The sequence below is a fragment of the Capra hircus genome, chromosome 2, assembly GCF_001704415.2.
Source record: "Capra hircus breed San Clemente chromosome 2, ASM170441v1, whole genome shotgun sequence".
Taxonomy (NCBI): Eukaryota; Metazoa; Chordata; class Mammalia; order Artiodactyla; family Bovidae; genus Capra; species Capra hircus.
Window position 1 is genome coordinate 44,489,721 of NC_030809.1, and position 26,171 is coordinate 44,515,891.

Sequence of the window (26,171 nt, forward strand, 5' to 3'; positions counted from 1 at the left end):
CACAATGCAACTAGAGAAAAGCCTGCACAGCAACAAAGATACAGAATAGCCAAAAATAATTAATTAATTAATTTAACTTCTAAAAAAGAGAGAATAACAGACGACTGAATGGACTAGAGAATCTAATATGAAAATCAGAACTTTCCAACATTGCTGAAATATAAAATGGCATAGTCATTCTGAAAACTGTTTCATAATTCCTCAAAAGGTTAAACATATAATTAGCACATGATCAGCAAATCTAAGTTTTTTTATACTCAAAATAACTGAAAACATAAGTCGATACAAAAATGTATACATGAATATTCAAGGCAGTATTAGTCATAATCATTAAAAAAATAGAAACTACAGAAATGTCCATCAACTGATGAACAGATAAACAAAAATAATATATTCATATAATGGAATACTATTTCGCCAAAAAAAAAAAATATTGTTAGATTCAATGACCTGGATAAATACTAGAAATATTATGGAAAAAAAGTAAAAATGTTAGTGGCTCAGTCGTGTCTGACTCTTTATGACCCCAGGGACTGTAGCCTCCCAGGCTCCTCTGTCCATGGAATTCTCCAGGTAAGAATACTGGAGTGGGTAGCCATTCCCTTCTCCAGGTGATCTTTCCATCCCAGTGATTAAATCTGAGTCTTCTGCAATGCAGGAAAATTCTTTACTGCCTGAGCCACCTATACTGAAAGGCAACATATTATATGAAATATGTGAAATGTTGAAAACAGGCAAATCCATACTAAAAGAAAGTCAATAAGCCATTGCTAGAGGATGCAGGGAGGGAAAACTGGAACTGAGTACTAAAGCAGAGACATTATGTTGCCAACAAAGGTCCATCTAGTCAAGGCTATGGTTTTTCCAGTGGTCATGTATGGATGTGACAGTTGGACTATAAAGAAAGCTGAGCGCCGAAGAATTGATGCTTTTGAACTGTGATGTTGGAGAAGACTCTTGAGAGTCCCTTGGACTGTAAAGAGATCCAACTAGTCCATCCTAAAGGAGATCAGTCCTGGGTGTTCATTGGAAGGACTGATGTTGAAGCTGAAACTCCAATACTTTGGCCACCTGATGCGAACAGCTGACTCATTTGAAAAGGCTCTGATGCTGGGAAAGATTGAGGGCAGGAGGAGAAGGGGACGACAGAGGATAAGATGGTTGGATGGCATCACTGACTCGATGGACATGGGTTTAGGTGGACTCTGGGAGTTGGTGATGGACAGGGAGGCCTGGCATGCTGCGGTTCATGGGCTCGCAAAGAGTCGGGCATGACTAAGCGACTGAACTGAACTGAACTGAAAAGTAGAAGACCTGCTTTTGGAGTGATGGAAACGTTTTTGGACTAGATAGTAGTGATGTTGCACAACTCTGTGAATAGACTAAAAAACCTCGGTTTTTTAAAAAGCAGCCAAAAATGAAGACAAATTTAAAACCCCCACAGATGACAAAAGACCAAGATAATCTGTAGCTTACAGACATTCCTTATAAGAAATACTGAAGAGAGTCCTTCAGGCTTAAAGGAAATGCACCAGATGGTAATACAAATGTATACCAAGAAATAAGGTGTATAGGTAGGTAATTATGCAGGCAAATATAAAAGAATATAAAGGAAAACATAATTACATAGCTTTTTATTCTCAATTGATTTTAAGACAAGTGCATAATACAGTAACAGTATAAGCTGTGCTGTTGGGCTTAAAATATAAAAAGGTTTAATATTATGGTAATAAAACAAAGGAGACATGAGAAATGAAAATGTTTTACATTTGCTTAGGGGAAGTTTTTGGGCTTCCCTGGTAGTTCAGATGAGAAAGAATCTGCCTGCAATGCGGGAGACCTAGGTTTGATGCCTGGGTTGGGAAGATCTCTTGGACATGGGCATGGCAACTGACTCCAGTATTCTTGCCTATAGAATCCCCATGGACAGCGGATCCTGGTGGGCTACAGTCCACAGGGTCACAAAGAGTTGGATACAACTGAGCAACAAAGCACAGGGGAAGTTTTTAAACTACAAATTGAAAAATTTTAAGTATATCTAAGGCTATTCACGGAGAAGGCAATGGCAACCCACTCCAGTACTTTTGCCTGGAAAATCCCATGGACAGAGGAGCCTGGTAGGCTGCTGTCCATGGGGTCACTAAGAGTAGGATACGACTGAGCGTCTTCACTTTCACTTTTCACCTTCATGCATTGCAGAAGGAAATGGCAACCTACTCCAGTGTTCTTGCCTGGAGAATCCCATGGATGGGGGAGCCTGGTGGGCTGCCATCTATGAGGTCGCACAGAGTCGGACACAACTGAAGTAACAGCAGCATCAAGGTTATTCAGGATATATATTTTTCCTGGTAGAGGTCTGATAAGTTATATTTTTCAAGGAATTTATCCATTTCATTTAAATTGTCAACTTTATTGGCATAAAGTTGTCATTTCCTTTTAATTATTTTAATGTATTTCTTTTTAATCATTTTAATATCTGTAATGTCCTCTCCTCTTTCATTCCTGATACTGGTAATTTATGCTGTCTTTACTACCTAAATAGTCTAACTAGAGGTTTATTGACAGGGAGGCTTGGCATGCTGCGATTCATGGGGTCGCAAAGAGTCAGACACAACTGAGCGACTGAACTGAACTGAACTATCTGATTTTTAATGACCATTTTTTTTTACTTTTTGTTGTTTGGTTTTCTCTTTCATGGAGTTCTGCTTTTATCTTTATAATAATTTCTTCCTTTTGCTTAAGAGCTTATATTTCATCCTGTACTTACCATCTAAACACCTCAGTAGTATCTATAAATCTGGTAATGTTTTTATTATCATTCAGCTCAAAATATTTTCTAATCTCAAGCTCCAGCTCCAAATTAACCCAGTTCTAAGAAGCCTTCAATGGTTTCAGTTGACACTGATAGACTCCTAACAGTTGATATAGTATTAACTATTGGATCATGGAAATGTATAGTATTACAATTTCAAGCAACTATTTTCCACAATTTTACAATCCCATTTCTCAGAATAAAGTAATTTTAAATTCTCTCAAGTACTGATACATACATATTTACTCTGGTTGTTATTTCCTCTTCAGGAAGATCTAATTTATCCTCCTCCATATCACTAACTTTTACTTGTTTCACCACTTCCAGAAGCAATGAATCACTGGAAGGCTGTGAGTGTTGGATACCTGTTTAAACATAAAATATCTGTTAAACACAAAGTAGAAAAATCATATCAGAGTCCTTCTGTAATTTCTGACTGTTAATTATATGATAATAATGTGTATTATAAGAAGGTGCTTGAAATTTTCTAGCATAAAAAAGTGATTTACTACAGAAAAGCTGTTATATACATAAGTTAGAGTTATCTGTGCTGCTTAACTGATATTTTTAAATTATTATACACATAAGGAAATGGCAACCCACTCCAGTACTCTTGCCTGGAGAATCCCATGGATGGAGGAGCCTGGTGGGCTACAGTCCATGGGATCGCAAAGAGTCGGACACGACTGAGCGACTTAACTAACTTTATACACATAACAAAAGGAATAAATGTTTTTAAAATGGTACTGTTTTTAACGATGGTATTACTTATGTTTCAGAAATAGGCCAAGTAACCTCTTTAACCATATTTACTTCTGCTGCTGCTGCTGCTGCTGCTGCTAAGTCGCTTCAGACGTGTCCGACTCTGTGCGACCCCATAGACGGCGGCCCATCAGGCTCCCCCGTCCCTGGGATTCTCCAGGCAAGAACACTGGAGTGGGTTGCCATTTCTTTCTCCAATGCATGAAAGTGAAAATTGAAAGTGAAGTCGCTCAGTTGTGTCCGACTCTTAGCAACCCAAAGCATGCCAGTAAGTGTTATTCTCACTACATTAATTCAACAGAATTATCCTTACTGTGCATTTGTACTATAGAAATATTATGAAAGAATGTGAAAAATTATTGTTAACTGCAAGATAATACATAGGCCATTCTGAAGTGTTCCTTTCTGGAGTACATAGAATAGATAATTCTGATACATATATATGCCACAAATGTAATGAACTATGCATTATGTAAGAAGGCTAGGCTAGTGCAATGGAAAGAACATGGGTTGTGAAGTGGTAAACCTAAATTCAAATTCCATTTATTAACCACATGACCCCTTTGAACTTATGTTTCTGTAACTGTGAAATGGAGATACACCACATTATACATAAAATAAATGGTAGCTATCCTTACTGTATATTTACCTCTGAATTATCTGAGTGGCATAAGAGTAGTAATGAAAATATATGCATAATTTATAGATAGGACTGGAAAAAATTCATATGTTTAACTATGAATATAGACATTTCATATTTAGAAAAATAATTCATGCTAAATAACAAAACATTATAAAGATGACAGAACCACTCAATTTCTCAAATGGTATCCTTGCTGAAACAAAATGAATTAACCTAATGTACAGTTGCATTTTTCCTTTATAAATCTGCTTTGATCACACACAAGTCTAGACAATCTGATATAAATAGAATAATATTGATGAAAATACTTATAGACAAACATGGAGTAGGTAAAACACTCTGCAGGTAATTCTGGAGTAAGCTTCAGGGAACTTTAAAAGTTTTAGAGATTGATACCACTGGTTTTCTACTATTACCAATTTCACTTTGAAATGCATGATTTCTTACTTCTGTACAATTTTATTATCACCATTATACCTGGGATAATTTTGAAAACTAGGTAAAGAGAGAAAGAGATGGAGAAACAGAAAGGACACTCATCTTCCTGAACTTAAAACAACTGCAACCAAGAAGATGAAACAAAATTATATCTATGTACATGTGTTAAGAGGGATGAAGAAGGAGAGGAAAGGGACAAGGAATTTCCTGGAGTGATATTTCCTGACAAAAATGAAGAAAAATAGAGCCTACTATTCCTTAAATGTTACTAAATTGAAGTCATTCACCAAAAGATGTCTTCTGAGTGACAAGTATAAAATTTCAAGAGGTAGAAAAGTATAATAGTCTCAGGACACAAACAGGGAGGACAAGCTTGTATGCAAGTGACCATTCCTACATAAGAGAATCTCAAAGTTAGTGTTTATACGAGGGAAAAGACCATTATTTTACATTAAGGAAAATTACGGAGTCTCATTTATTTCAGAATGTAAGATTTGAAATGGCAGGCATGATAACTCTCTTATTTTTATGGCACTTACTGTATGGGCCAATTTATTATGGCAATTTTTTAAAAATAAGATTTAAAAATTGGTACTCATTTTATCTATAACTTAGTCATTAAACACAAGATGCACACCTAGCTTGGGTAAAGTAACTACAATTTAGTATACACATGACTCTTGATATTTTGGGGTATTTCAGAGACCCTTCTTCAAAAAGAAAAGGATTTGTCAAGTCAGATGGGTATAAAGGAAAGTGAAAGTGAAGTCACTCTGTTGTGTTGGACTCTTTGCGACGCCATAGACTGTAGCTACCAGGCTCCTCTGTCCATGGGATTTTCCAGGAGAGAGTACCAGAGTGGGTTGCCATTTCCTTCTCCAGGGGATCTTCCCAACCCAGGGGTTGAACCCGAGTCTCCTGCATTGCGAGCAGACGCTTTACAGTCTGAGCCACCAGGGAAGTCTCATAAGGAAGGGCTTATAAAGGAAGGGCTTCCTAAAGAATTACAGACACTCTTTAAAACCTGTTTTGATATATTGCTAGGTTACATATTGTTAAACTTTTTTTTTTCCTAGAACAAAGGCATTGACCCATCTAGATACTAAAATGTCTGGAGTTCTGTAAGAAGAATAGATCATAAAAGAAAGACCTAAAGAGTTGCTAAGAGTTCAAGATATATTTAAGATTAGACTCAGTTTTAGGAGTCAAAAGGCTCAGGTTAAAGTACTGTATTTTACTATACCATAATGGATACAGAGACAACACATTTCACACCAACTGCTGTATAATTTTATGAGTTTATATTTTTCTTTGAAAAACTGCAAAAATCAACTGAAATTGGAAGTCATTTTAGATTTGACTAAGATTTGACAAAGGCAACATAGACAGCCATTTAAATATCAATTATAAAACATCACCCTCTCTCAAGAATAAAGAATTTTCAAACAATTAATAAAAACAATTACCAACCCCTACCACCACTCTCTTTATCTTCAATAGATAATTAAATAGCCATCGGAACTCACCTAGATTATCTCTCAAAGCACTAGCTTCTTCATGGGTTTTGAAATTATAATTTGGCACCAACTTAAGTCTCATGCGGGAATAATTTTCTACATTAGCTAGTTTCCAGTGAATTGGATTTTGTTTCCTATGAATATTCATAAGTAAACAAATAAAATTATTTTAGCTTATAATTACAAAAGGTCAGCTGATTGAAACAGAGTAAAAAAGTAACATGTATTTTACGTTTCTTTGGCATCATTTTATAAAAGCTTTCACATTCGTATCTCATTTGACCCAAACAATCCTGAGGAAAAAAACCAATGTTAGTATGCATATCAACAGTTTATAGCTAAGGAATCTAAGACAGGCTAAATTACTTGCCTAAGATGCCATGGAGTTTACAGACATCAGAAATAAGATTTGAACAAAAAATCTCCAGACTTATAGCTTGATATATTTTACTCTTTCACTGTTACAAGGAGTTTCTTAACTAGCTATATATGAGTTTATTCCAAATACAGTTTTCAAAATAAAATAATAATTTTACTACAAATAAAGATAATATAATTACAAATGGATCAAAGATCTAAACATGAGTTAAAGGTCTTAAGGGAAACACAGGAGTAAATCTTCATGACTTTGGATTTGAAAATGGTTTCTTAAATACAATATCAATAACATAAGCAACAAAAGAAACAGATAAGCTTGACTTAACCTTCAAGTCTTTGTGCACCAAAGGCCACTTATCAGGAAAGTGAAAAGACAACCTATATATTTATAGACAATATATCCAATAAAGGCCTATTATTGAGAAAATAAAAGGAACTCTTACAATTCAACCACAAAAAGTCAAACAATCCAAGTTAAAAATAGACAAAGGACAAAAAATAAAGGACTTACACATTTCTCTAAAGAACATATACAGACGATCAATAAGTATATGAAAAGATACTAATTTCATTAGTCATTAGGGAAATGCAACAAAATCATAAAATACCACTGTATAACCAATAGATGACCATAATAAAAAAAATTTTTTTTAAAGACAAGTATTATAGTAACGTTGCAGAGATACTGGAACCTTCAAGCACGATTGATAAGAATGGGGCAGCTGCTATGAAAAACTGTTATGCAATTCTTCAGTAAGTTAAATACAGAATTACCATAGCAATGCTATCTGCAGGTATACGACCAAGAAAACTAGAAACAGGAGTTGAAGCATACACTTGGTCACAAATGTTTACAAAAGCAATACTATTCACAACATGTGTGTGCTCACTCGTATCCAACTCTCTGCAACCCCATAGACTAGAGCCCACCAGGCTTCTCGGTCCATGGGATTATTCTGGCAAGAATACTGCAGTGGGTTACCATTTTCTCCTCCAGGGGATCTTCCCAACCCAGGAATCGAACCTGTATCCCCAGTGGCTCCTGCACTGGCACGCAGATTCTTTACCACTGAGCCACTGGGAAGCCCACTATTCACAACAGCCCAAAGAAAACAACCCAAATATCCATTATCCATTTCATACAATGGAATATTATTCAGTCATAAAAAGGAAAGAAAGTACTAACACATGCTACAACAAAATGAAAACACTATGCTAAGTGAAAGAAGTGCCACAAAAGGCCACCTATTGTATGATTTCACTTATATGAAATACTCAGAATAGGTAAATCCATAGAGACAGAAAGCAGACAAGCAGTTACCAGGGATCAGGGGAAGAGTTAATAGGCAGTGACTATTACTGGTTCCAGGGTTTCTTTTTCAGGTGATGAAAAGGTTCTCAAGCTGGACAGTGCTCTCATCTCAAGTTGATTACACAACACTAGAAATGTACTTATGGTCACTAAATTATACATTTTAAAGCAGTTAAAAGAGAAAATTTTGTATTGTGTATTTTACTAGAATAAAAAAGGGCTGTTAAAAATGTGTGTGCAATATAATTCAGCAAAACAAAAATGACTGATCAAGTAAAGAAATAGTAAAATATTTAAACATCACTAACCCTAGCTCAAAGAGGTAATGTCAGGAAGACAGAAGTAAATGGATTCAAAACAAATTCTACGTTAAAGGGTAAGAGTAAAGGAAACAACTCCACAGTGAAAAACATATAAACACAAAGCTCTACACTTACACAAAGCTATAATTCATAAAAGACACACAAATTAATTAAAAGCAATCTTGTAAAAATTGGATTGGAGGTCACTGGAGAGGTTCATGAAGTTCTAGATCAGAGTTGTAAAGAAGAGGGCATTTAATGAATGACAGCTAATCCTACCTTTTAGCCCAAGGTCCCCTCTCACATGTAAGATAAAGCTTTACTGCCTTCCAGCGTCTCAGAGTGGCTAACTGCTGACTGCTAAGTTGTTTCAGCATGTTATTATACCTCAAGTTCTCCTGGCGTGCTTTTCGATTAAATGGCTCCACAAAAAACTCCTGAAAGAAAGAGCAATAAATAAGAGTACCGAATCATGTATTGAGAGGCATGTTTAAATTTGAATGTCATAATTTTAGAAATCTGACTCAATAAAATCATAAAATGAAAAGAAAGAAGCTGGCAACCAACAGGATTTTCTTATTCCATTAGAATCATTAATATGACTATAGCTATAATCCTTATTTCTTTAATATAAGAAAATAACAAGCCAACAATAAATATGTGAAGAACTTCAAACCTGTAGTGCCTCAAAATCAGATTATTTAAGACTTAGAATTATTAACTGTATCCCATCAAGTAAAATGATTTTCTTTGGGGATCTTTTGATTTATAAGGCATTTGGAATCTGACTCAGGTCAAATAAAGTAAAATGAAGAGGACCACATTCCACACTACTACTGATGGCCTGAAAGGCAGTGCTAAAGACAAAAGAAACCTGTAGGAGTAAATCTCTCACAATGAAAAATTCCATCATTTAGGAGTGCTTCTCTCAGAATAGCATCCTCTCTAGCAAATGAATTCATATACCTATTCCAGTTTTCAGGATAAAATAAGATTCTGGTAATAAGTTCTACCAAGGTATAACTCTAAACCCTGAAATTAAAATTCTAAAGTTTTCAGAAAGATAAGAGGTAAGCCTGGTTTAGGACTTCGAGGTGGCGGAGTGGTAAAGAATCTGCCTGCCAATACAGGAGACATGGGTTTGATCCCTGGGTGGGGAAGATCTCCTGGAGGAAGAAATGGCAACCCATTCCAGTATTCTTGCCTGGAAAATCCTATGGACAGAGGAGCCTGGCAGTCCATGGGGTTGGTTGCAAAGAGTCGGACACAACTGATCGAATGAGCACAGAAGCCTGGTTTACCTACCTCACACTGACATTGATTAATTAAGAAATATTAGGAACTAAAATAATATTCAACTTGTTTCAAACAAATCAACAGTGAATTACATTAAAATGAATGGTTAAAGATACGGATTTAAAAGACATCTTTTACTTATTTTTTTTTTGGTAACGCTATGCAACTTGGGGGATTTTAGTTTCCATGTGGGATCAATCCTGAGCCTGTGCAGTGGAAGCACAGAGTCTAAACCACTGGACCATCAGGGAAGTCCCTACCAGACATCTTCAAACAAGTTAATACTGTATTAATCGGTTGAGAATACAAGCTTTGGAGCTAGACTTCAGTACAAATCTTACCTACTTAATTCTCTGAGGCTCAGTATCATCGCCTGTAAGTTGAGGTTGACAATAATTGTCATGTGCTTAATATAGTGCTAGAAAAGTAGCAAGCTTTCAATAAATTACTTACTATTATAATCATTACTGTAATTACTGCTACATTTATAGGATATCAATGATTTGGGATACAATGTTTTCAAATATTTAAAACAGATCATTGCTGTGACAACTGAAGAAGTCATGAGAATTCCATATAATTAAACATCAATTTCACAGCTTTGCAGTTTGAGCACATGAGGATATTCGAGCACATAAATTAGGTTTTTCTAGAAGCCAAGGGTAAAATTACAGAGAAAAGAAAGGTTGGAATAATAACTGGTAGAACTTCTATGAGGGAAGTATAATAATAATTATTATCATGATTGCTACATACCAGTAATTCCACTTATTCTAGGGAAGTCATTCTGGATAAACACAAAAATATGACTAGAGAGATGATCAGTACTATCCATAATAAAGAAAAAACTCATAAATTAGATCTAAAACCAGGAAATAAGTTTAAATTTTCTAATAAATAACATTATGATATATTAGCCATATAATGGCATGGGAAAATACTCATGACACATTTTAAGTTGAAGTAGCAGCAAATAAAACTATCATTTCACTTAAACCATTATATATACATAAAAATACAGGAAAGATAATACAGCAAAATGTTAGTAGTAGTGGATTACAAATGTTTCTTTTTACACTTAAGTTATGAAATAAAGCTTTATTTTATTTGATCTTCTGTTTCATCTGTGTTTTACAGTTTTTAGTATATATATTCTGTACATATTTTGTTAGACTGGTATCTAAGTACCTCATTCTTTTTAGTCGTACTGTAAATAGTATTTTTTTTTAATTTCAGTTTCCAATTGTTCATTGCTACTGTATAGAAATATGATTAAATTTTGTATATTGATCACAGATAATCATGTGATCTGTAAATAGTATTAATTCTTCTTTCCCAATATGTCTTTTATTTCTTTTTCTATTCTTACTGAATTTGCTACATCTCACAGTTCAATACAAAGAAGCATGAAAGTGAACATTCCACCCTTAATGGGCAAAGCACTCAGTTTTTCATCATTAAATATGAAGCTAGTTGTAGGATTTTTGTAGAGATTTGGGTCTTCCCTTCTATTCCTAGTTTGCTGGAAACTTTGATCATAAATGGATGATGAATTTTGCCAATGTTGCATCTACTGATATGATCATGTATCTTTTTTTGATAAGTTTATTAATATGACTGATTATCAAATGATTATCAAATATTGAATCAGCCTTGCATATAAGGTAAACTATCCTGGTTGTGATGTTATTTTATTATACATTGCTAGATTTGGTTTATATCTATGTTCCAAAAGAGATACTGTCTTCAGTTTTCTTATACTGTTTTTGTATGGTTTCAATATGAGGGTAATATTGCCATTATATAACAAGGTGGAGTTATGCCACTTTTCTATTTTCTAAACAGACTCCAAAGAACTGGTCTAATTTCTCTATTAAATATTTGGTAAAATTTGCCAGTGAAACCATCTGGGTCTAGAGTTTTCTGTTTTGGAAGGTGAAGTGAAGTGAAAGTTGCTCAGCCGTGTCCAGTTCTTTGCGACTGCATGGACTATACAGTCCATGGAATTCTCCAGGCCAAAATACTGGAGTGGATACCCATTCCCTTCTCCAGGGGATCTTCCCAACCCAGGGATCAAACCCAGGTCTCCTGCATTGCTGGCGGATTCTTTACCAGATGAGCCACAAGGGAAGCTATTTAACTATAAATTCAATTTCTTTAAGAGATAGAGGACAAGCCAGGTTATCTATTTATTATTGAATTATTTTTGGAAATTTGTATTTGTGAAGAAACTGATCAAGTACATTTAAAGTATCTTATTTATGTGCACAGATTGGCTACAGTAATTCAATTAGCATGTTGATGTCTGTGAGGTCAGTGGTGATTAATTTCTGGTAGGAGTACTGTTTCCCCCTTTCCCCCTACCTCAATTTGGCTACAAGTCTATCAGTTTTATTGATATTTTGAAGAAGCAGATTTTGGTTTCATTGGCTTTCCCTATTGCTTTTCTGATTTCATTTTCATTACTTTATGTTCTTTAATAATTTCTTATTTATAAACTAATGTAGGGAATTCCTTGCCGATCCAGTGGTTAGGACTCGGTGCTTTTACTGTGATGGCAGGGATTCAGTCCCTGGTGGGGCAACTGAGATTCTACAAAAGGTGCAGCACAGGCGAAAAAAAATAACAGTAGATTAGCTTACTTTTTCAAGTTTCTTAGGATGCAATGAACTTATTAATTTGAGGTCTTTTTTCTTTTTTAGTATAAGTACTTTGTGTTATAAATTACCCTCTAAGCACTGGTATATACTCAGCCTCCTTAGAGATACCTTATCAGCTTAATAGACATTTTATATAATCACTGTGCATAGAACATTTTGATATAAATTTTTAAATTGCTACTTATCAGTTCTTTTCTTCTAATTCTGAAATACTTTTCTGACAAACAGTAAGAAATACTGTTTGTTTTCAAAGTTCAGGCTTGTTATTATTCTCATTTGAACATTAACTGCTTGAAATCAACATAAAAGACTAAATATTAAAACATCTAATAATTTTTACCTGAAACTTGAGCTTGCTTTCTCCCCCTTCCCGGTCTCGCTTATGCATATTCACCATTAAGGCTTCATAACAATCCTTCCAATAAAGTGCCATGCTCTCATGACCATCATAAAATGTATGGGTTTCATATTTCTTCATATAAGGTACAATCTTATAAAAAATATATATACACAAAATTTACTATAAAGTATAAAAATGATACTTTAGTAGAAAAAACTCACTCAAAAAGATAAAACTTACATATTTTTCAATGTAAACTTGCCATTCATTTGAACTGCAATATTCTTGAAAATCTTCAAAAAATGAAGCGCTACCATTAGTCAAAGGTAAAGAAGGTAGATGCAAGTTCATGAAGAGAAGCTCATAAATTTTAGAAACTAGGGTACGGACAAGGGGAATTAGAAATGAATATATTTCAGTCTGTTCCTTGATTGACTGACTTAGAACATGTTCCAGCTTCCCTAAAATGTAACATGCTTCATCCTGATTTTCAATCACTTTGGTCTGAAGAAGGGTGTTTAGCTTAGCAGATGCCATTGCACAAACCTGGAGAAAAATAGTAAAATAGAGCAGATATTTAGTGACAGCAAAGTTCTTTGGCTCTTCTTGAAGTTGTTTTTAAAAATAAATTATAAAAGTAACCCATGGAATATACAGAAAAGTTAAAAGGTTGATAATTAATCATCCCAACATCCACTCTACTCCTTCTTATAGTCTGCAAGAAGAGGGGGATGATTCCATCTCTAGTTCCAACTCAGGTCCTAAAAGATATAAGCCAAACAGAATATCCAACCCCTTGCCACAGTGACTGGTTCAGGGAACTCATCTCTCAGTCAACTCGTCATTGTATTTGTAGCATGGATTCATTCAGGTCAGGTATAGCTTTATCAGTACAATATCAGAACTTTTATACAGTAACTGTAAAGAACCGTGAAAGGGCTTGGATACTACCAAACTTTCAAGCTAACAAGTTAGTTTACCATAGTTTCACAGACACAGGCAGAAGAATGAGACTCCTGGATCAGAAACAATGATCTACAGCATTAGCAATAACCAGAATATCAGGCAGAGAAGGCAGTGGCAACCCACTCCAGTACTCTTGCCTGGAGAATCCCATGGACGGAGGAGCCTGGTCGGTTACAGTCCATGGGGTCGTGAAGAGGAGGACGTGACTGAGCGACTTCCCTTTTGCTTTTCACTTTCATGCATTGGAGAAGGAAATGGCGACCCACTCCAGTGTTCTTGCCTGGAGAATCCCGGGGACAGAGGAGCCTGGTGGGCTGCTGTCTATGGGGTTGCACAGAGTCGGACACGACTGACGCGATTTAGCAGCAGCAGCAGCAGCAGAATATCAGGATTTGCCCTGTTTCCCAAGCTAATTTCATGGTGAGAAATGAATAGGAGATGATGCCTGCACACACAATGGCTGCATTATAAGAGAGTGGCCCCAAGCAAAGGGAATCCAAATCTTTTACCCTGGGTAGTAAAGGTGCTTGAACATTGCCGTGGAGGGAGATATTGTCTTTATCACATACATACATACATACATACATATGTTGCTCAGTCATGTCCGACTCTGCGACCCCATGGACTATAGCCTATCAGGCTCCTCCGTCCATGGGATCTTCCAGGCAAGAGTGCTGGAGTGGATTGCCATTTCCTTCTCCAGGGGATCTTCCTGACCTGGACAGTATAACAAACCTGCCTTTTAGTCTGGAGGGAGATATGATCTCTGTCTCCTCAAGCTGTTTACTATACATGCATCCTCAAACAGACAATTCATCACAAAGGCATCCACTGCCGGTATTCACAAGAGACCCATGAAGAAATGTCTACCAGCAAGGACTATAGGTAGAAGCACTCTCTTTCTCTGAATATGGACAAGCAAGCATGCAGCCTCAGTTTCTGCTGGCAGTCATTCTGTGATGGTTACCGCAGCCAGTTTAAGACAAGCTGGCACAGGATGGAAAGCCATGCTACAAGAACAGCAAACAAATGCAACTGGATGGAGCCTTGATGGAATCATGCCTTGAACTCATCTTAATTATGGAATTTTCAACTACATGAATCTTCTTAACTAAGTCATCTTGTATTGACATTTCTGTTATTTGGAATTACAAGCATTCTTACAGATGAATTACGGTACATAGGAGACCAAGTAAAGTTCTCGAAGAAAATACACATTTAGGATACATGCATGCATGCTCAGTCTCTAAGCTGTGTCCAACTCTTTGCGACTCCATGGACCGTAGCCCACCAGGCTCCTCTCTTTATGGGATTCTCCAGGCAAGAATACTGGAGTGGGTTGTCATTTCCTTCTCCATGGGATCTTCCCAACCCAGGGATCAAATCTCACACTCTTGGATCTGCTACATTAGTAGGCAGATTCTTTACCATTGAGCCACCTGAGAAGCAGAGTCCCCAAGGTAAATACACATTTAGGGCACAAACTCACACAAAGTAATATTCTATATTACTCTTAAGCTCTGGCCTCAAACTTCATTGCAGAAAGGTAAATTAGGTCACAAAGGGGCCTCCTTTCATTGAGACTAGAGAAAGATGTAAGTCTTAAAACCATAAGAAGACAAATGATTAAAAAAAAAAAAAAGCGCCTCCTTTTCCCTTCACCTATATCCCAATCTTGGATCATATTATTTTAAAAATAAAGAAAAGCAAGAGAAAAAAAAAGGAAGTATTAGAAACCAACATGACTTCAATAATTAAGTGTGCCAAAACTCATCTGAGCTGTATGCACAGGTCTTCGAAGGCCAAGGCAACAATAAGGGATCTCAGGCAGTCTTTCCGTAAAAGAAGACTTAAAGAAGCAAAGAGCATTTGAGGAAATAACCTCTAAGATGGTTCAAAATTTTAACTTTTCTATTTTTAACTTAAGCTTCCACTTGTGAAGCATCTCTGCTCTCCTCAGGTTTCCCCCAAACCCCTTCACTTTACTCTTTAATCTGACTAAAGCAGTGTAAACCCAACAGAAGGCAACAAATATGAGACAAAAGGCCATAAAATCTCATTTTCCAGGAAACACCAATGCTAATACTCTAGACCTTTTTGCTACGTGTTTTTAAAAACACTGTTTACATAAAAAGTCGAATATTCAGTGCTCTGCTTCTAACTAGTGTCACAGTATTACGTAACTATAATTTTATACATTTATTTAAAAGTATAAAGACACTTCTAGTGAATACAATGATTTACATACCACTGCCCACCCCCCCACACACATAGATATGATCCCCCTGCCCTCACATTATAAAGAGTACTATATTATGGTCACCGGAGAAATGACAGAAACACCAATGCCCTAGTTCCCTGCTTAATTACTGAGTGACGCCCCACACAAAGCACACAAAGGCATTTTTAGAAAGCTCCTCTAGGTGATTTCACGGGCAGCTAGTGAAGAGAACCATTAGATGAGCTAAGAGCATTGAGGGAGCAGAAACCCAGACAACCTAGTGACCATATGCAGCATCTAAGGAAATGAACAGCTATTTGGTCCTGCTTTAAAGACACGCTGGGAAATTCTGGCATTTATGTGAAATCTCCTGATAATTAAATGTTGGAAACTAAATAATATAAATGGGCCAAATAAAACAAATTTGCTGGCCAGATTCATTTTGCAGGCAATTCTGTTTAAACCCCTATGAGGGAAGGGGTTCCTTTCCCAATTTTTTAACATGCACAACCTCAGGGAAATCCACTTTTAGCCTGAGAGAGTGAAATTAAACAAGTAGCTAGAGAGGAATGTTCTAGATCACTAACTACTGGTTGACAGAATCAAGTCTTAGCTGTAGGTGCGGCTGCTGCTGCTGCTAAGTCACTTCAGTCGTGTCTGACTCTGTGTGACCCCACAGACAGCAGCCACCAGGCTCCCCCATCCCTGGGATTCTCCAGGCAAGAACACTGGAGTGGGTCACCATTTCCTTCTCCAATGCATGAAAGTGAAAAGTGATAGGAAAGTCGCTCAGTCGTGTCCGACCCTCAGCGACCCCATGGACTGCAGCCTTCCAGGCTCCTCCGTCCATACGATTTTCCAGGCAGGAGTACTGGAGTGGGGTGCCATTGCCTTCTCTACAACTCTTCATTTATTTAATAGGACTCCCATAAAATCCTACTATGGGACAGGCACTGGATATTTAATGGTGAACAAATTATAATACACATGTTATTTCTCCTTGGAAATCTCACCAAGGGAAAAAAAAAAGAAATCTCACCAAGGAGAAAAACACTGAGGGTGATTATCAGTGGGAAAAAACAGAGTCCTAACATCTAAACAATTAGCTACCCCGCATGCTGCCTCCAAGGGCTTTAACAGCCACCAGGTTCATTTCAGTGAAGAAGTCAAAAAAGTTATCTTTGTTCTATTCCTACATGGAGGAGAAAGAAAATGACAATGAACATCTATGTGTACAGAGACTGCTTGATGTTTTAGATTATTACCTTAGAATATAGTTTTAGAGTAGAATTACTAGACAAAGAGTATAACAATCTTTATAAAAGTTCTTAGTTCATATATTTTCAAACTGTATTTAAAAGCTGTACAATTCAAACATTCATTATTTATATATCAGAATATCTAGTATTGTTGAGCTTTTCTGTATTTTCCATGTTTCCTACACAATGTATTACCTTCATGATTAGGGGAAAAGTCCACTATCTTAAAAAAAGTTAGTAACACGGGGAAATAAGTTTAATATAATTGTAAGAAAAATAGAAAAGAACACAAAATTATCAAAATATATGATGGTTTCCATCTCCCCCCCAAAAAATATATACATATACACAGAAAAAAATATTAAAATGTTGAGAGATCGTTCTTTGGCTACAGAATAAAGCATGTTTTACCTATTGTTTTTCTCTTTATTTTTTTTGTGTATTTTCTACAATGAGCATATTTTCTTTTCTGATTGGAAAAAAATACTTACTGAAAAGTATGGCCTTCTTTAAAAACAGCAAACGTATGGTATTTTAACATCCTCATGCTCTTATCAATATTATGGCAAGTTTATATTAGACACCATACACACCACAACTCCCGTACCTCAAATACTTAAAATTCCAATATAAAAAATGAATGTATAGTCAGGTAAATAGCCATGACACAGACATAACTTAAGACAGCACATTAAAAAGCAGAGACATCACTTTGCCAACAAAGGTCCATCTAGTCAAGGCTATGGTTTTTCCAGTGGTCATGTATGGATGTGAGAGGTGGACTATAAAGAAAGCTGAGTGCTGAAGAACTGATGCTTTTGAACTGTGGTGTTAAAGACTCTTGAGAGTCCCTTGGACTGCAAGGAGATCCAACCAGTCCATGCTAAAGGAGATCAGTCCTGGGTGTTCTTTGGAAAGACTGATGCTAAAGCTGAAACTCCAATCCTTTGGCCACCTGATATGAAGAAGTGACTCACTGGAAAAGACCCTGATGCTGGGCAAGATTGAGGGCAGGAGGAGAAGGGGACGACAGAGGATGAGATGGCTGGATGGCATCACCAATTCGATGGACATGAGTTTGAGCAAGCTCCGGGAGTTGATGATGGACAGGGAAGCCTGATGTGCTGCACGCAGTCCATGGGGTCACAAAGAGTCAGACACGACTAAGTGACTGTACTGAACTGAACTGAACTAGCCATGGGACACATGTCATGACTAATTCAACCCAGGTCATCACAAACAGCCAAGTAAACAGAAAGATGGCAGACTAAAATCTGCATGGAACTTCTCTAACCTTTGACACTTTAATTTAAAACAGAAACAATGAATATTCTGTGTGTCCATCTTTGATTCACCTTCATTACAGAAACCTAGCACAAAGCTATACTTGGTCTTCACCAAGTGCTTAATAAATGAAAAAAATGAGAAAAATGTAAAACACTAAAACACTACTAAAAGTAGTGTTTTAATATAGAAAAAGATTTTGACAGGAGCAATTTAAAAAATTTTTCTCAAAAATGCAAGTCCTAATTGAAAAAGACACATGTATCCAATAGCCAGAACATGGAAGCAACCTAGATGTCCACTGACAGATGAATGGATAAAGAAGCTGTGGTATATATACATACAATGGAATATTCAGCCATAAAAAGGAACGCATTTGAATCAGTTCTGATGAGGTGGATGAACCTAGAACTTATTATACAGAGTGGAGTGAGTCAGAAAGAGAAAGATAAATATCATATTCTAACCAACAAATACACAATCTCAAAAAATGGTCCAGAAGAATTTACTTACAGGGCAACAATGGAGAAACAGACATAGAGAATAGACTTATGGACATGGGGAGAGGGGAGGAGAGGGTGGGATGTATGGAAAGAGTAACATGGAAATTTATATTACCATATGCAAAATAGATAGCCAACGGGAATTTGCTGTATGGTTCAGGAAACTCAAACAGGGGCTCTGTATCAACTTAGAAGGGTGGGATGGGGAGGGAGATGGGAGGGAGATTCAAAAGGGAGGGGATATATGTATACCTATGGCTGATTCATGTTGAAGCTTGACAGAAAACAACAAAATTCTGTAAACCAATTATCCTTCAATAAAAAAATAGAAACAAAACAAAACAAATCGAAACAAACAAAAAAAATGCAAGCCCTAAACTGCACATGTACAAAAAGTCTATGCAGGCTATACAACTTCTAGCTATGCTAAATACAGATGATGTGAGTAACACCCTCTAATATAAGCTATGTATTAATGCTTTAAAAGAAAACCACAAATTATACAGAGTCACAAACATTAGGGAAAAAATAACGGACTAGCTGCCTCTCAAGCTTGTTTCTAATCCTATAAAACTGAAAGCACAGTTAAGTCATGGTATTTTTAAAACTAAAAAATTAAAGTGCTGAAAACATAATTGCCATTCAGTTATTACACAAATTCATATGTTGCATATAAGTATATAAAGTAATGTAAAAGAATCAACAAACCTGCAAATTACCCCTTCCAATGAAGCCAAGCAGCAGCTGGATTTGAATCTGAGAGAGTTTCACCCATACTGGACTTTCAGAATACCAAACTGACAGGCTGTCGAAGAGCAGCATCAAATCCTCTAAAAGCTAACACAAAGGAAAAAATGAGAAACAAAAATATTCCCATTTTTAAATCTACCTATGATGAGCTTCCCCCAACAGTAATACAGATCATACATATTTCAAGGCTGATTCAATATTCAGCTGGTAAAAAAAACACAAAATAATTATCCTAGCAATAGTTAACAAAATCTGTAACTATTTATCACATCTTATCCATTGTTTATTGCATCTGATAAGAGACGATATACAATTTCTTTCTTTGAATAAAGTCTCCCACTACCAAAAAAAAAATCAAAGAGACGTTACGCACCTTCTCAGTCCACATGTTCGAATTGACTAGTCCCTCTGATTGCAGGAAGTTCTGTATGATCAGTGTGAGTCGGAAAGCATTTTCGGCAGTTATTGGATTCGTTTTTGCTTCTCTGTTTTCTGTGACGGCCCATTCTAACATCTTCTGTAGCAAACTAGGTATAAAGCAAAGTAAAACCACTTTGTACTTATAAAAATAACAGGTCATTAAAAAAATGAAAAGAAAACAGCAACAGCAAAGCCAGCTATTTACTAAAAGCAGTGTATTTCCAAAGATACACTCTCACTGGCAGGTATCACAAGACATTGTGGATGGATTTTAGTAACAATGAAACCACTTTTCCATCTCTGGAGTATCTATCTTTAATATAACCTAATACTAAAAGGCAGAGTAAAAGTTACCTGTTTGACTTGCCCTTTAAAAAAAAAAGCTATGAAAATAATTCACATTCTGGCCATGAGATATTTAAAAGTTTCTTTTAAAGCTGAAATTGGAAATGTTAGGGAAGAAAGCTTTATGCCTTACACAGAGTCTAGCTCCATGGAAAAACAAGAAAGTAATTCTGTTGTAGTCTGCTGCTGTTACAGTGTCCTATCATATGCCTGGAACTCAAAGCTTTAGAGGAGTAATTTTCATGAAAACACTACTCCGTTCCTTTAGCACAGAAGCATTCAAACCTGGGCTAGACTATAGAACACAAAGCACCAAGTCCTTAGATACTACAGGGAACAATGGAAACAATGAGTATATAATCACCTCAAACCCAAATTAATGTAAGATTTAAATCTCTCACATTGGAGTTAGCTTTGTATTTCTCTCTAGATCCCACTAGAATGGCAACAGACAGGAAAAGGGCTGAGTACAAAGCTTCCCCTTTTCTCTCTCCCTACCCAGTGAATACAGAATAAATGTTCAATAATAAATATTTTAGACTCCTGCCCACTTTCAAAAGGAGAGGGGATATCACTAATGGAATGCTTACACTAGTTTTATTTCATCTGATGGTCGAAGTAGCTCACTGGATATTCCTGGTTTAGTTAGTGCTGAAAACACTTGTCCCCGTTCAATCCAAGTATCATCATCAGACTTTTCTAGTCCCTTACACATTATACAGCTCAAAATATTGGTCAGTAACTGAATAAGCTCCTCCTCACATCTCTATAAAAAACATAAAAATAATATTAAATTATTGGAGGGAAGGATTATTAAAAACACATAAACAGAACCATCAGGTACATAGATTATTATCATTTAACATATTTTTAAGGTGTCTGGATGAACCTAGAACTTTACTAGGAAGGCCCCAGAGACGTAAAGAAGAACAAGACACTGGCTTTGCTCTCAAAGACACTCACTACTGTGGGACTTCTTAGGTGTCCAATATCTTCCATCATGAGACTTGGAACATGAATAATATATGAAGCTATTAACAATTACACACTTCTGGGGTTACACATATAAAAATAAAAATACATTTGGACAAATAGGCATCTTACCTCTTTGTTTTCAAGTAAAGAGAAGTCATCACTAAAACCCACATCATTTGTGACGCTGCTTTCTTTGTCAGGCTGCACAGGAAACGGCTTCATGGACTCTACTGGGGAAGGAGTGCTAGGCAGGCTGTCTGGCATTTGACTTCCACCATCACTCAGTTCACATGAATCAATTCCACTGAGATCTAAACTCAGAGGTGAAGGGTTATTATGCCAGAATTCTTCTTGATTCTCTGATTTGAAAGATAATTCTCCCATCGAGCTATCTTCTTGAAATAATGGCATGTTTGAGTCCAGAGAATGTCTATCCTCCAAACTCCACTCATCTGAAGACACATGAGCTGAGGCAAAAGAGGCAATTTTTTCTTCATCTGTCTTTTCGTCAAAGTTCCTCTTCATATCTTCCACTGATATATTTTTATCATTGTCTTTCATTATAATAGCCCTACTGTGTTTATGAAGAGTATTTCCATTTTCAAAATTTGCTTTCAAAAAAAGCCTAACTAAGGTGTCTTGCCAGCCCACTTGTTGAGATATCTGATGTGCTGCATCTGGCTGGGACTGCAAAATCTGTAAAATCTGCAAAGAGATTAAGAATGCAAAAATTTGTCAAAAGGTAAATGGTACTTTACCTCAGAACAGTTTCAGTTATTTCATGACAAAGTAATTTAATAAGAAACTTTGGAGGATACATTTTCAACAGATTACGTTCTTAACTAGATTAGAAACTGGAGGACAGACACTGGGTTCTCAACTAATCTAGATATACTCACTGTATATCTAGAGTAGGGATATATTCAAACATTTGCTGAAAGATAAAAAAGGAAAATAAGATAAAATAATCCTCCACATACCAACATACTCATGTTACTAACTTAATTTGGTCAGAGAAAAAATATAAACTGATTTAATGTAATAAAGTTATATCCTCTTAACAAAATACTCTCCATGAGCCTACTATATTTGTTTAGCAGATACTGAACATCAACTATGTGCCAAAGCACTGGATAGTTTCGAGACTTTGGCTACCTATTGCCAAGAGCTGACTCATTGGAAAAGACCCTGATGCTGGGAAAGATTGAAGGCAGGAGGAGAAGGCGACAACAGAGGATGAGATGGTTGGATGGCATCACCGACTCGGTGGACATGAGTTTGAGCAAACTCTTGGAGATGGTGAAGGACAGGGAAGCCTGGCATGCTGCAGTCCACAGAGTCACAAAGAGTCAGACATGACTTAGAAATGAATAACAACTATGTGCCACACACAGTTCTGACACTAGGGTTTGGGGAATCATTAGAGCACATAAGAAACTTTGAAAGACCCTAAGTACACCAAGAATAATGTCCCATATCATTTTTCCCCCCAAGCAAAGTTAATGGGTTGCTTTTGCAAAAACATTTTTTTTCATTAACTCTACATGGTGCAAACAAAAACTGAACTTTAATTCCAGAAAATTATTTCCAGTGAGATGGGTGCTGCTATTTAGCTAGAATAAGAAACTGAAATTAAAGAGTAGGTATTGACGTGACAATGTGTATGATCTCTAGAATCCTAAATGACTTCACATTTTTTGGATAAAAACAAATTTTCAAATACTATATCAGAAATGCTGTTAAAAGTGGTCTGGCCCCAGAACCCAAGTGCTCCCCACTACACCACACTGCCTTCTGGTAGAGAATAGGAAGGGTACTGGGGAAGAGCAAAGCCCAACTGTAGAGCACAAAGAACTCTACTCGGTACTCTGTAATGACCTATATGGGAAAAGAATCTTTAAAAGTGGATATATGTATATGTATAACTGATTCAGTTTGCTGTACAGCACAAATAACACAACATTGTAAATCAACTGTATTCCAAAAAAATTATTTAAAAAAAAAATTTATAAGAAATGCCATTAGGATCTTTAAGATTTAAATCACAAAGCCAATTAACTTCTAAGTAGGTGGAAAGAATTTCGGCTCCCAGTGTTTATAGAGTATCTCTTTATCAGAATTTCTAACTCTGACAAATTTCATAGCAGGAGATGAATCATGTCAATGAGGACTTCAGAATTAATGGTTCTTATGTACACTGATGCTGGTACAGACAGCAGTTGAGTCAAAGTGAGTTACAATGACACGGTAAGTGTCTTTCCTCACTTAATGCTGCAATCAGGAGCTACTATGCCTCTGCCAGTACAAAATATCAGCTTTAAACATATTAAATATTGGTAGGCAAAGACACTTTTCATGATTTTAAACTTTCCATGAAATAAGACTTATCTTACAGCTATTTTATAAACACACAATGAATAAAAACTAGGCCGTACTGGGAGAGGTTTCTAATTGCACTCTGAGAGAAAAAAAGATTAATTTACATGACTTGCTTTATGAAAAATATAGCAAAATCCATTAATATATATATAAAATATGAAAACTCTTTGAAGAGCTATTGCATTTCATGAATTATGTCCCACATATGTATTATCACAGACAGGTAAATATCTGTGTTAAAAAAAAAAAGCTCCTAACAGAATGTTTGTTAACATGGTAAAACAGGAAACAATCTAAAATGTCCATCAATAGGAAACCAGATTATACTTTATAGAACAGTCATAGAATAAAAAACCATGCAGCTGTTAAAGAGAAACATGGGAACTTTCCTGTCATACCATACCTGCCAATGCAGGAGACATGGGTTTGATCCCTAGTCCAGGAAGATTCCACACGCTGCAGGGCAATTAAACCTGTGTACCACAACTACTAAGCCCATCATGTCTAGAGCCCGTGAGCCACAACTGCTGAGTCTGCATGCCGCAACTACTGAACCCCAAGCACCTAGAGCCCACGCTCTACAAGAGAAGCCACTGCAATGAGGAGCCTGTTCATCACAACAAAGAGAAGCCTTTTGCTCACCAAAACTAAAGAAAGCCTGCGTGGAGCAACAAAGATCCAGTGCAATAAATCAATAAATAACAAATAAAATAAAAATTAAAGAAAAAAGGAGAAATATATATCCAGATTTACTGGTGGAAAAGTACTGTGACATAATTAGGGAACAAAATTAAAAAGAAAAGCAAGGAAGCAAATTAAATACCAGAGTGGTCATTGGTTACCAGTAGAAAAGGTTTTAAGCAGGAAGAAGCAAATGGGATAACCGTTCATAAACTTACTTAAATGTTAAATGAGTGGACTGAAGGTAAATCATAGTTGGAATACACCCATAAACTACAGAAAACCCTTTCCATAAAGGTCAAAAGATTCAGAAACTCTAAAATATGGTATATGAATTAGAAAAGGTCACAACTGAAGGATCTTAATACAGAAAATAGTTTCTGGGAATATATTTTTGACTCTGGGAAGGGCATTATTTCCAGTATGGTGAAGAAGAACAAATTTGTATGCTATATTTCTTATTATTACATAAAGTTAATTCCCTTCAAAAAACTAAACTATAACATTATGTCATATAAAAGATATTAGAACTTATATCTGGTGAAAAATACTTAAGGTTATTCACAATATAATAATACTGCAATTCTTAGAGTATATTTTAAAGTTTACTAACCTTTCTGCAGATGACCACCCTGACATTTATATAGGCTCTGTGAGAAATATATACCACAGATAACAGATCTTTGAAATTAATAGCAGGATCTATGATAGAAAAAAAAAAGTTAAAATTAAGTACTAGAGAAAAAACAAGAAAGAAATGTGTTAATAGTTATATATAAGCTGACATATTCATTTTATTTATACTTTTTTCCTGCTGTCAACAAACATGCTTTTTCCCCCAACTTTATTAAGATATAATTGACATAAAAACACTGTTTAAGGTGCAAAACACAATGATTATATATATATATATATATATACACACACACACACACACATATATATAGTGAAATGATTATACAATAAGGTTATTTAACACAGCCATTATCTGACATAGTTACCATATTTCTTTTTGTGGTAAGGACATTTAAGGTCTGCTCTCTTAGCAACTTACAAACACACAACACAGTATTGTTAACTCCAGTCACCATGTTATAACTTAGATCCACAAAACATACTTATTTTACAACTGAAAGTTTTCACTCTTTGTACCTTTACCCGTTTCCCTCACTGCCCCACTCTGGCAACCATCCATCTACCCTGTTTCTCACTTTTTTCACCCACAGGTTAAATGAGGTCACACGGGATTTGTCCTTCTTTGCCTGACTTACTTATCAAATTGCCTTCTAGGCTTTTCCATGTTGTTGCAAACGGCAGGATTTCCTTCTTTTATATGGCTAATATTCCATTTTGTGTATATATATACATGCCTGGCTTTTGTTACTTATTTATCTGTCAATGGACACTTAGGCTATGGTCATGTATGGATGTGAGAGCTGGACTGTGAAGAAGGCTGAGCACTGAAGAATTGATGCGTTTGAACTGTGGTGTTGGAGAAGACTCTTGAGAGTTCCTTGGACTGCAAGAAGATCCAACCAGTCCATTCTGAAGGAGATCAGCTCTGGGATTTCTTTGGACAGAATGATGCTGAAGCTGAAACTCCAGTACTTTGGCCACCTCATGCGAAGAGTTGACTCATTGGAAAAGACTGATGCTGGGAGGGATTGGGAGCAGGAGGAGAAGGGGACGACTGAGGATGAGGTGGCTGGATGGCATCACTGACTCGATGGACGTGAGTCTGAGTGAACTCCGGGAGTTGGTGATGGACAGGGAGGCCTGGCGTGCTGCGATTCACGGGGTCGCAAAGAGTCGGACATGACTGAGTGACTGCACTGAACTGAACTGGACACTTAGGTTGTTTCTGTATCTTGGCCATCAAGAATGATGGTATAATAAACATAGCGGTGCAGATCATACCTCTTTGAGAT

General features: G+C 36.3%; 1 protein-coding gene across 6 annotated transcripts in view; it reads right to left on the reverse strand.

Annotated features, from left to right (window-relative positions):
* Window positions 1-26,171, reverse strand: part of NBEAL1 (neurobeachin like 1) — a 151,346-nt gene that overhangs the window by 44,460 nt on the left and 80,715 nt on the right. For all 6 annotated transcript variants that reach the window (XM_018060685.1, XM_005676389.3, XM_018060689.1 and 3 more), the window contains 10 exons: window positions 24,857-24,945; window positions 21,313-21,888; window positions 20,799-20,974; window positions 19,817-19,970; window positions 19,402-19,530; window positions 12,701-13,006; window positions 12,461-12,610; window positions 8,444-8,601; window positions 6,182-6,306; window positions 3,051-3,177 (listed from right to left, as the gene is read on the reverse strand). In XM_018060685.1, the coding sequence (XP_017916174.1) occupies window positions 3,051-3,177; window positions 6,182-6,306; window positions 8,444-8,601; window positions 12,461-12,610; window positions 12,701-13,006; window positions 19,402-19,530; window positions 19,817-19,970; window positions 20,799-20,974; window positions 21,313-21,888; window positions 24,857-24,945 (1,990 nt within the window). The remainder of the gene's footprint in view (window positions 1-3,050; window positions 3,178-6,181; window positions 6,307-8,443; window positions 8,602-12,460; window positions 12,611-12,700; window positions 13,007-19,401; window positions 19,531-19,816; window positions 19,971-20,798; window positions 20,975-21,312; window positions 21,889-24,856; window positions 24,946-26,171) is intronic.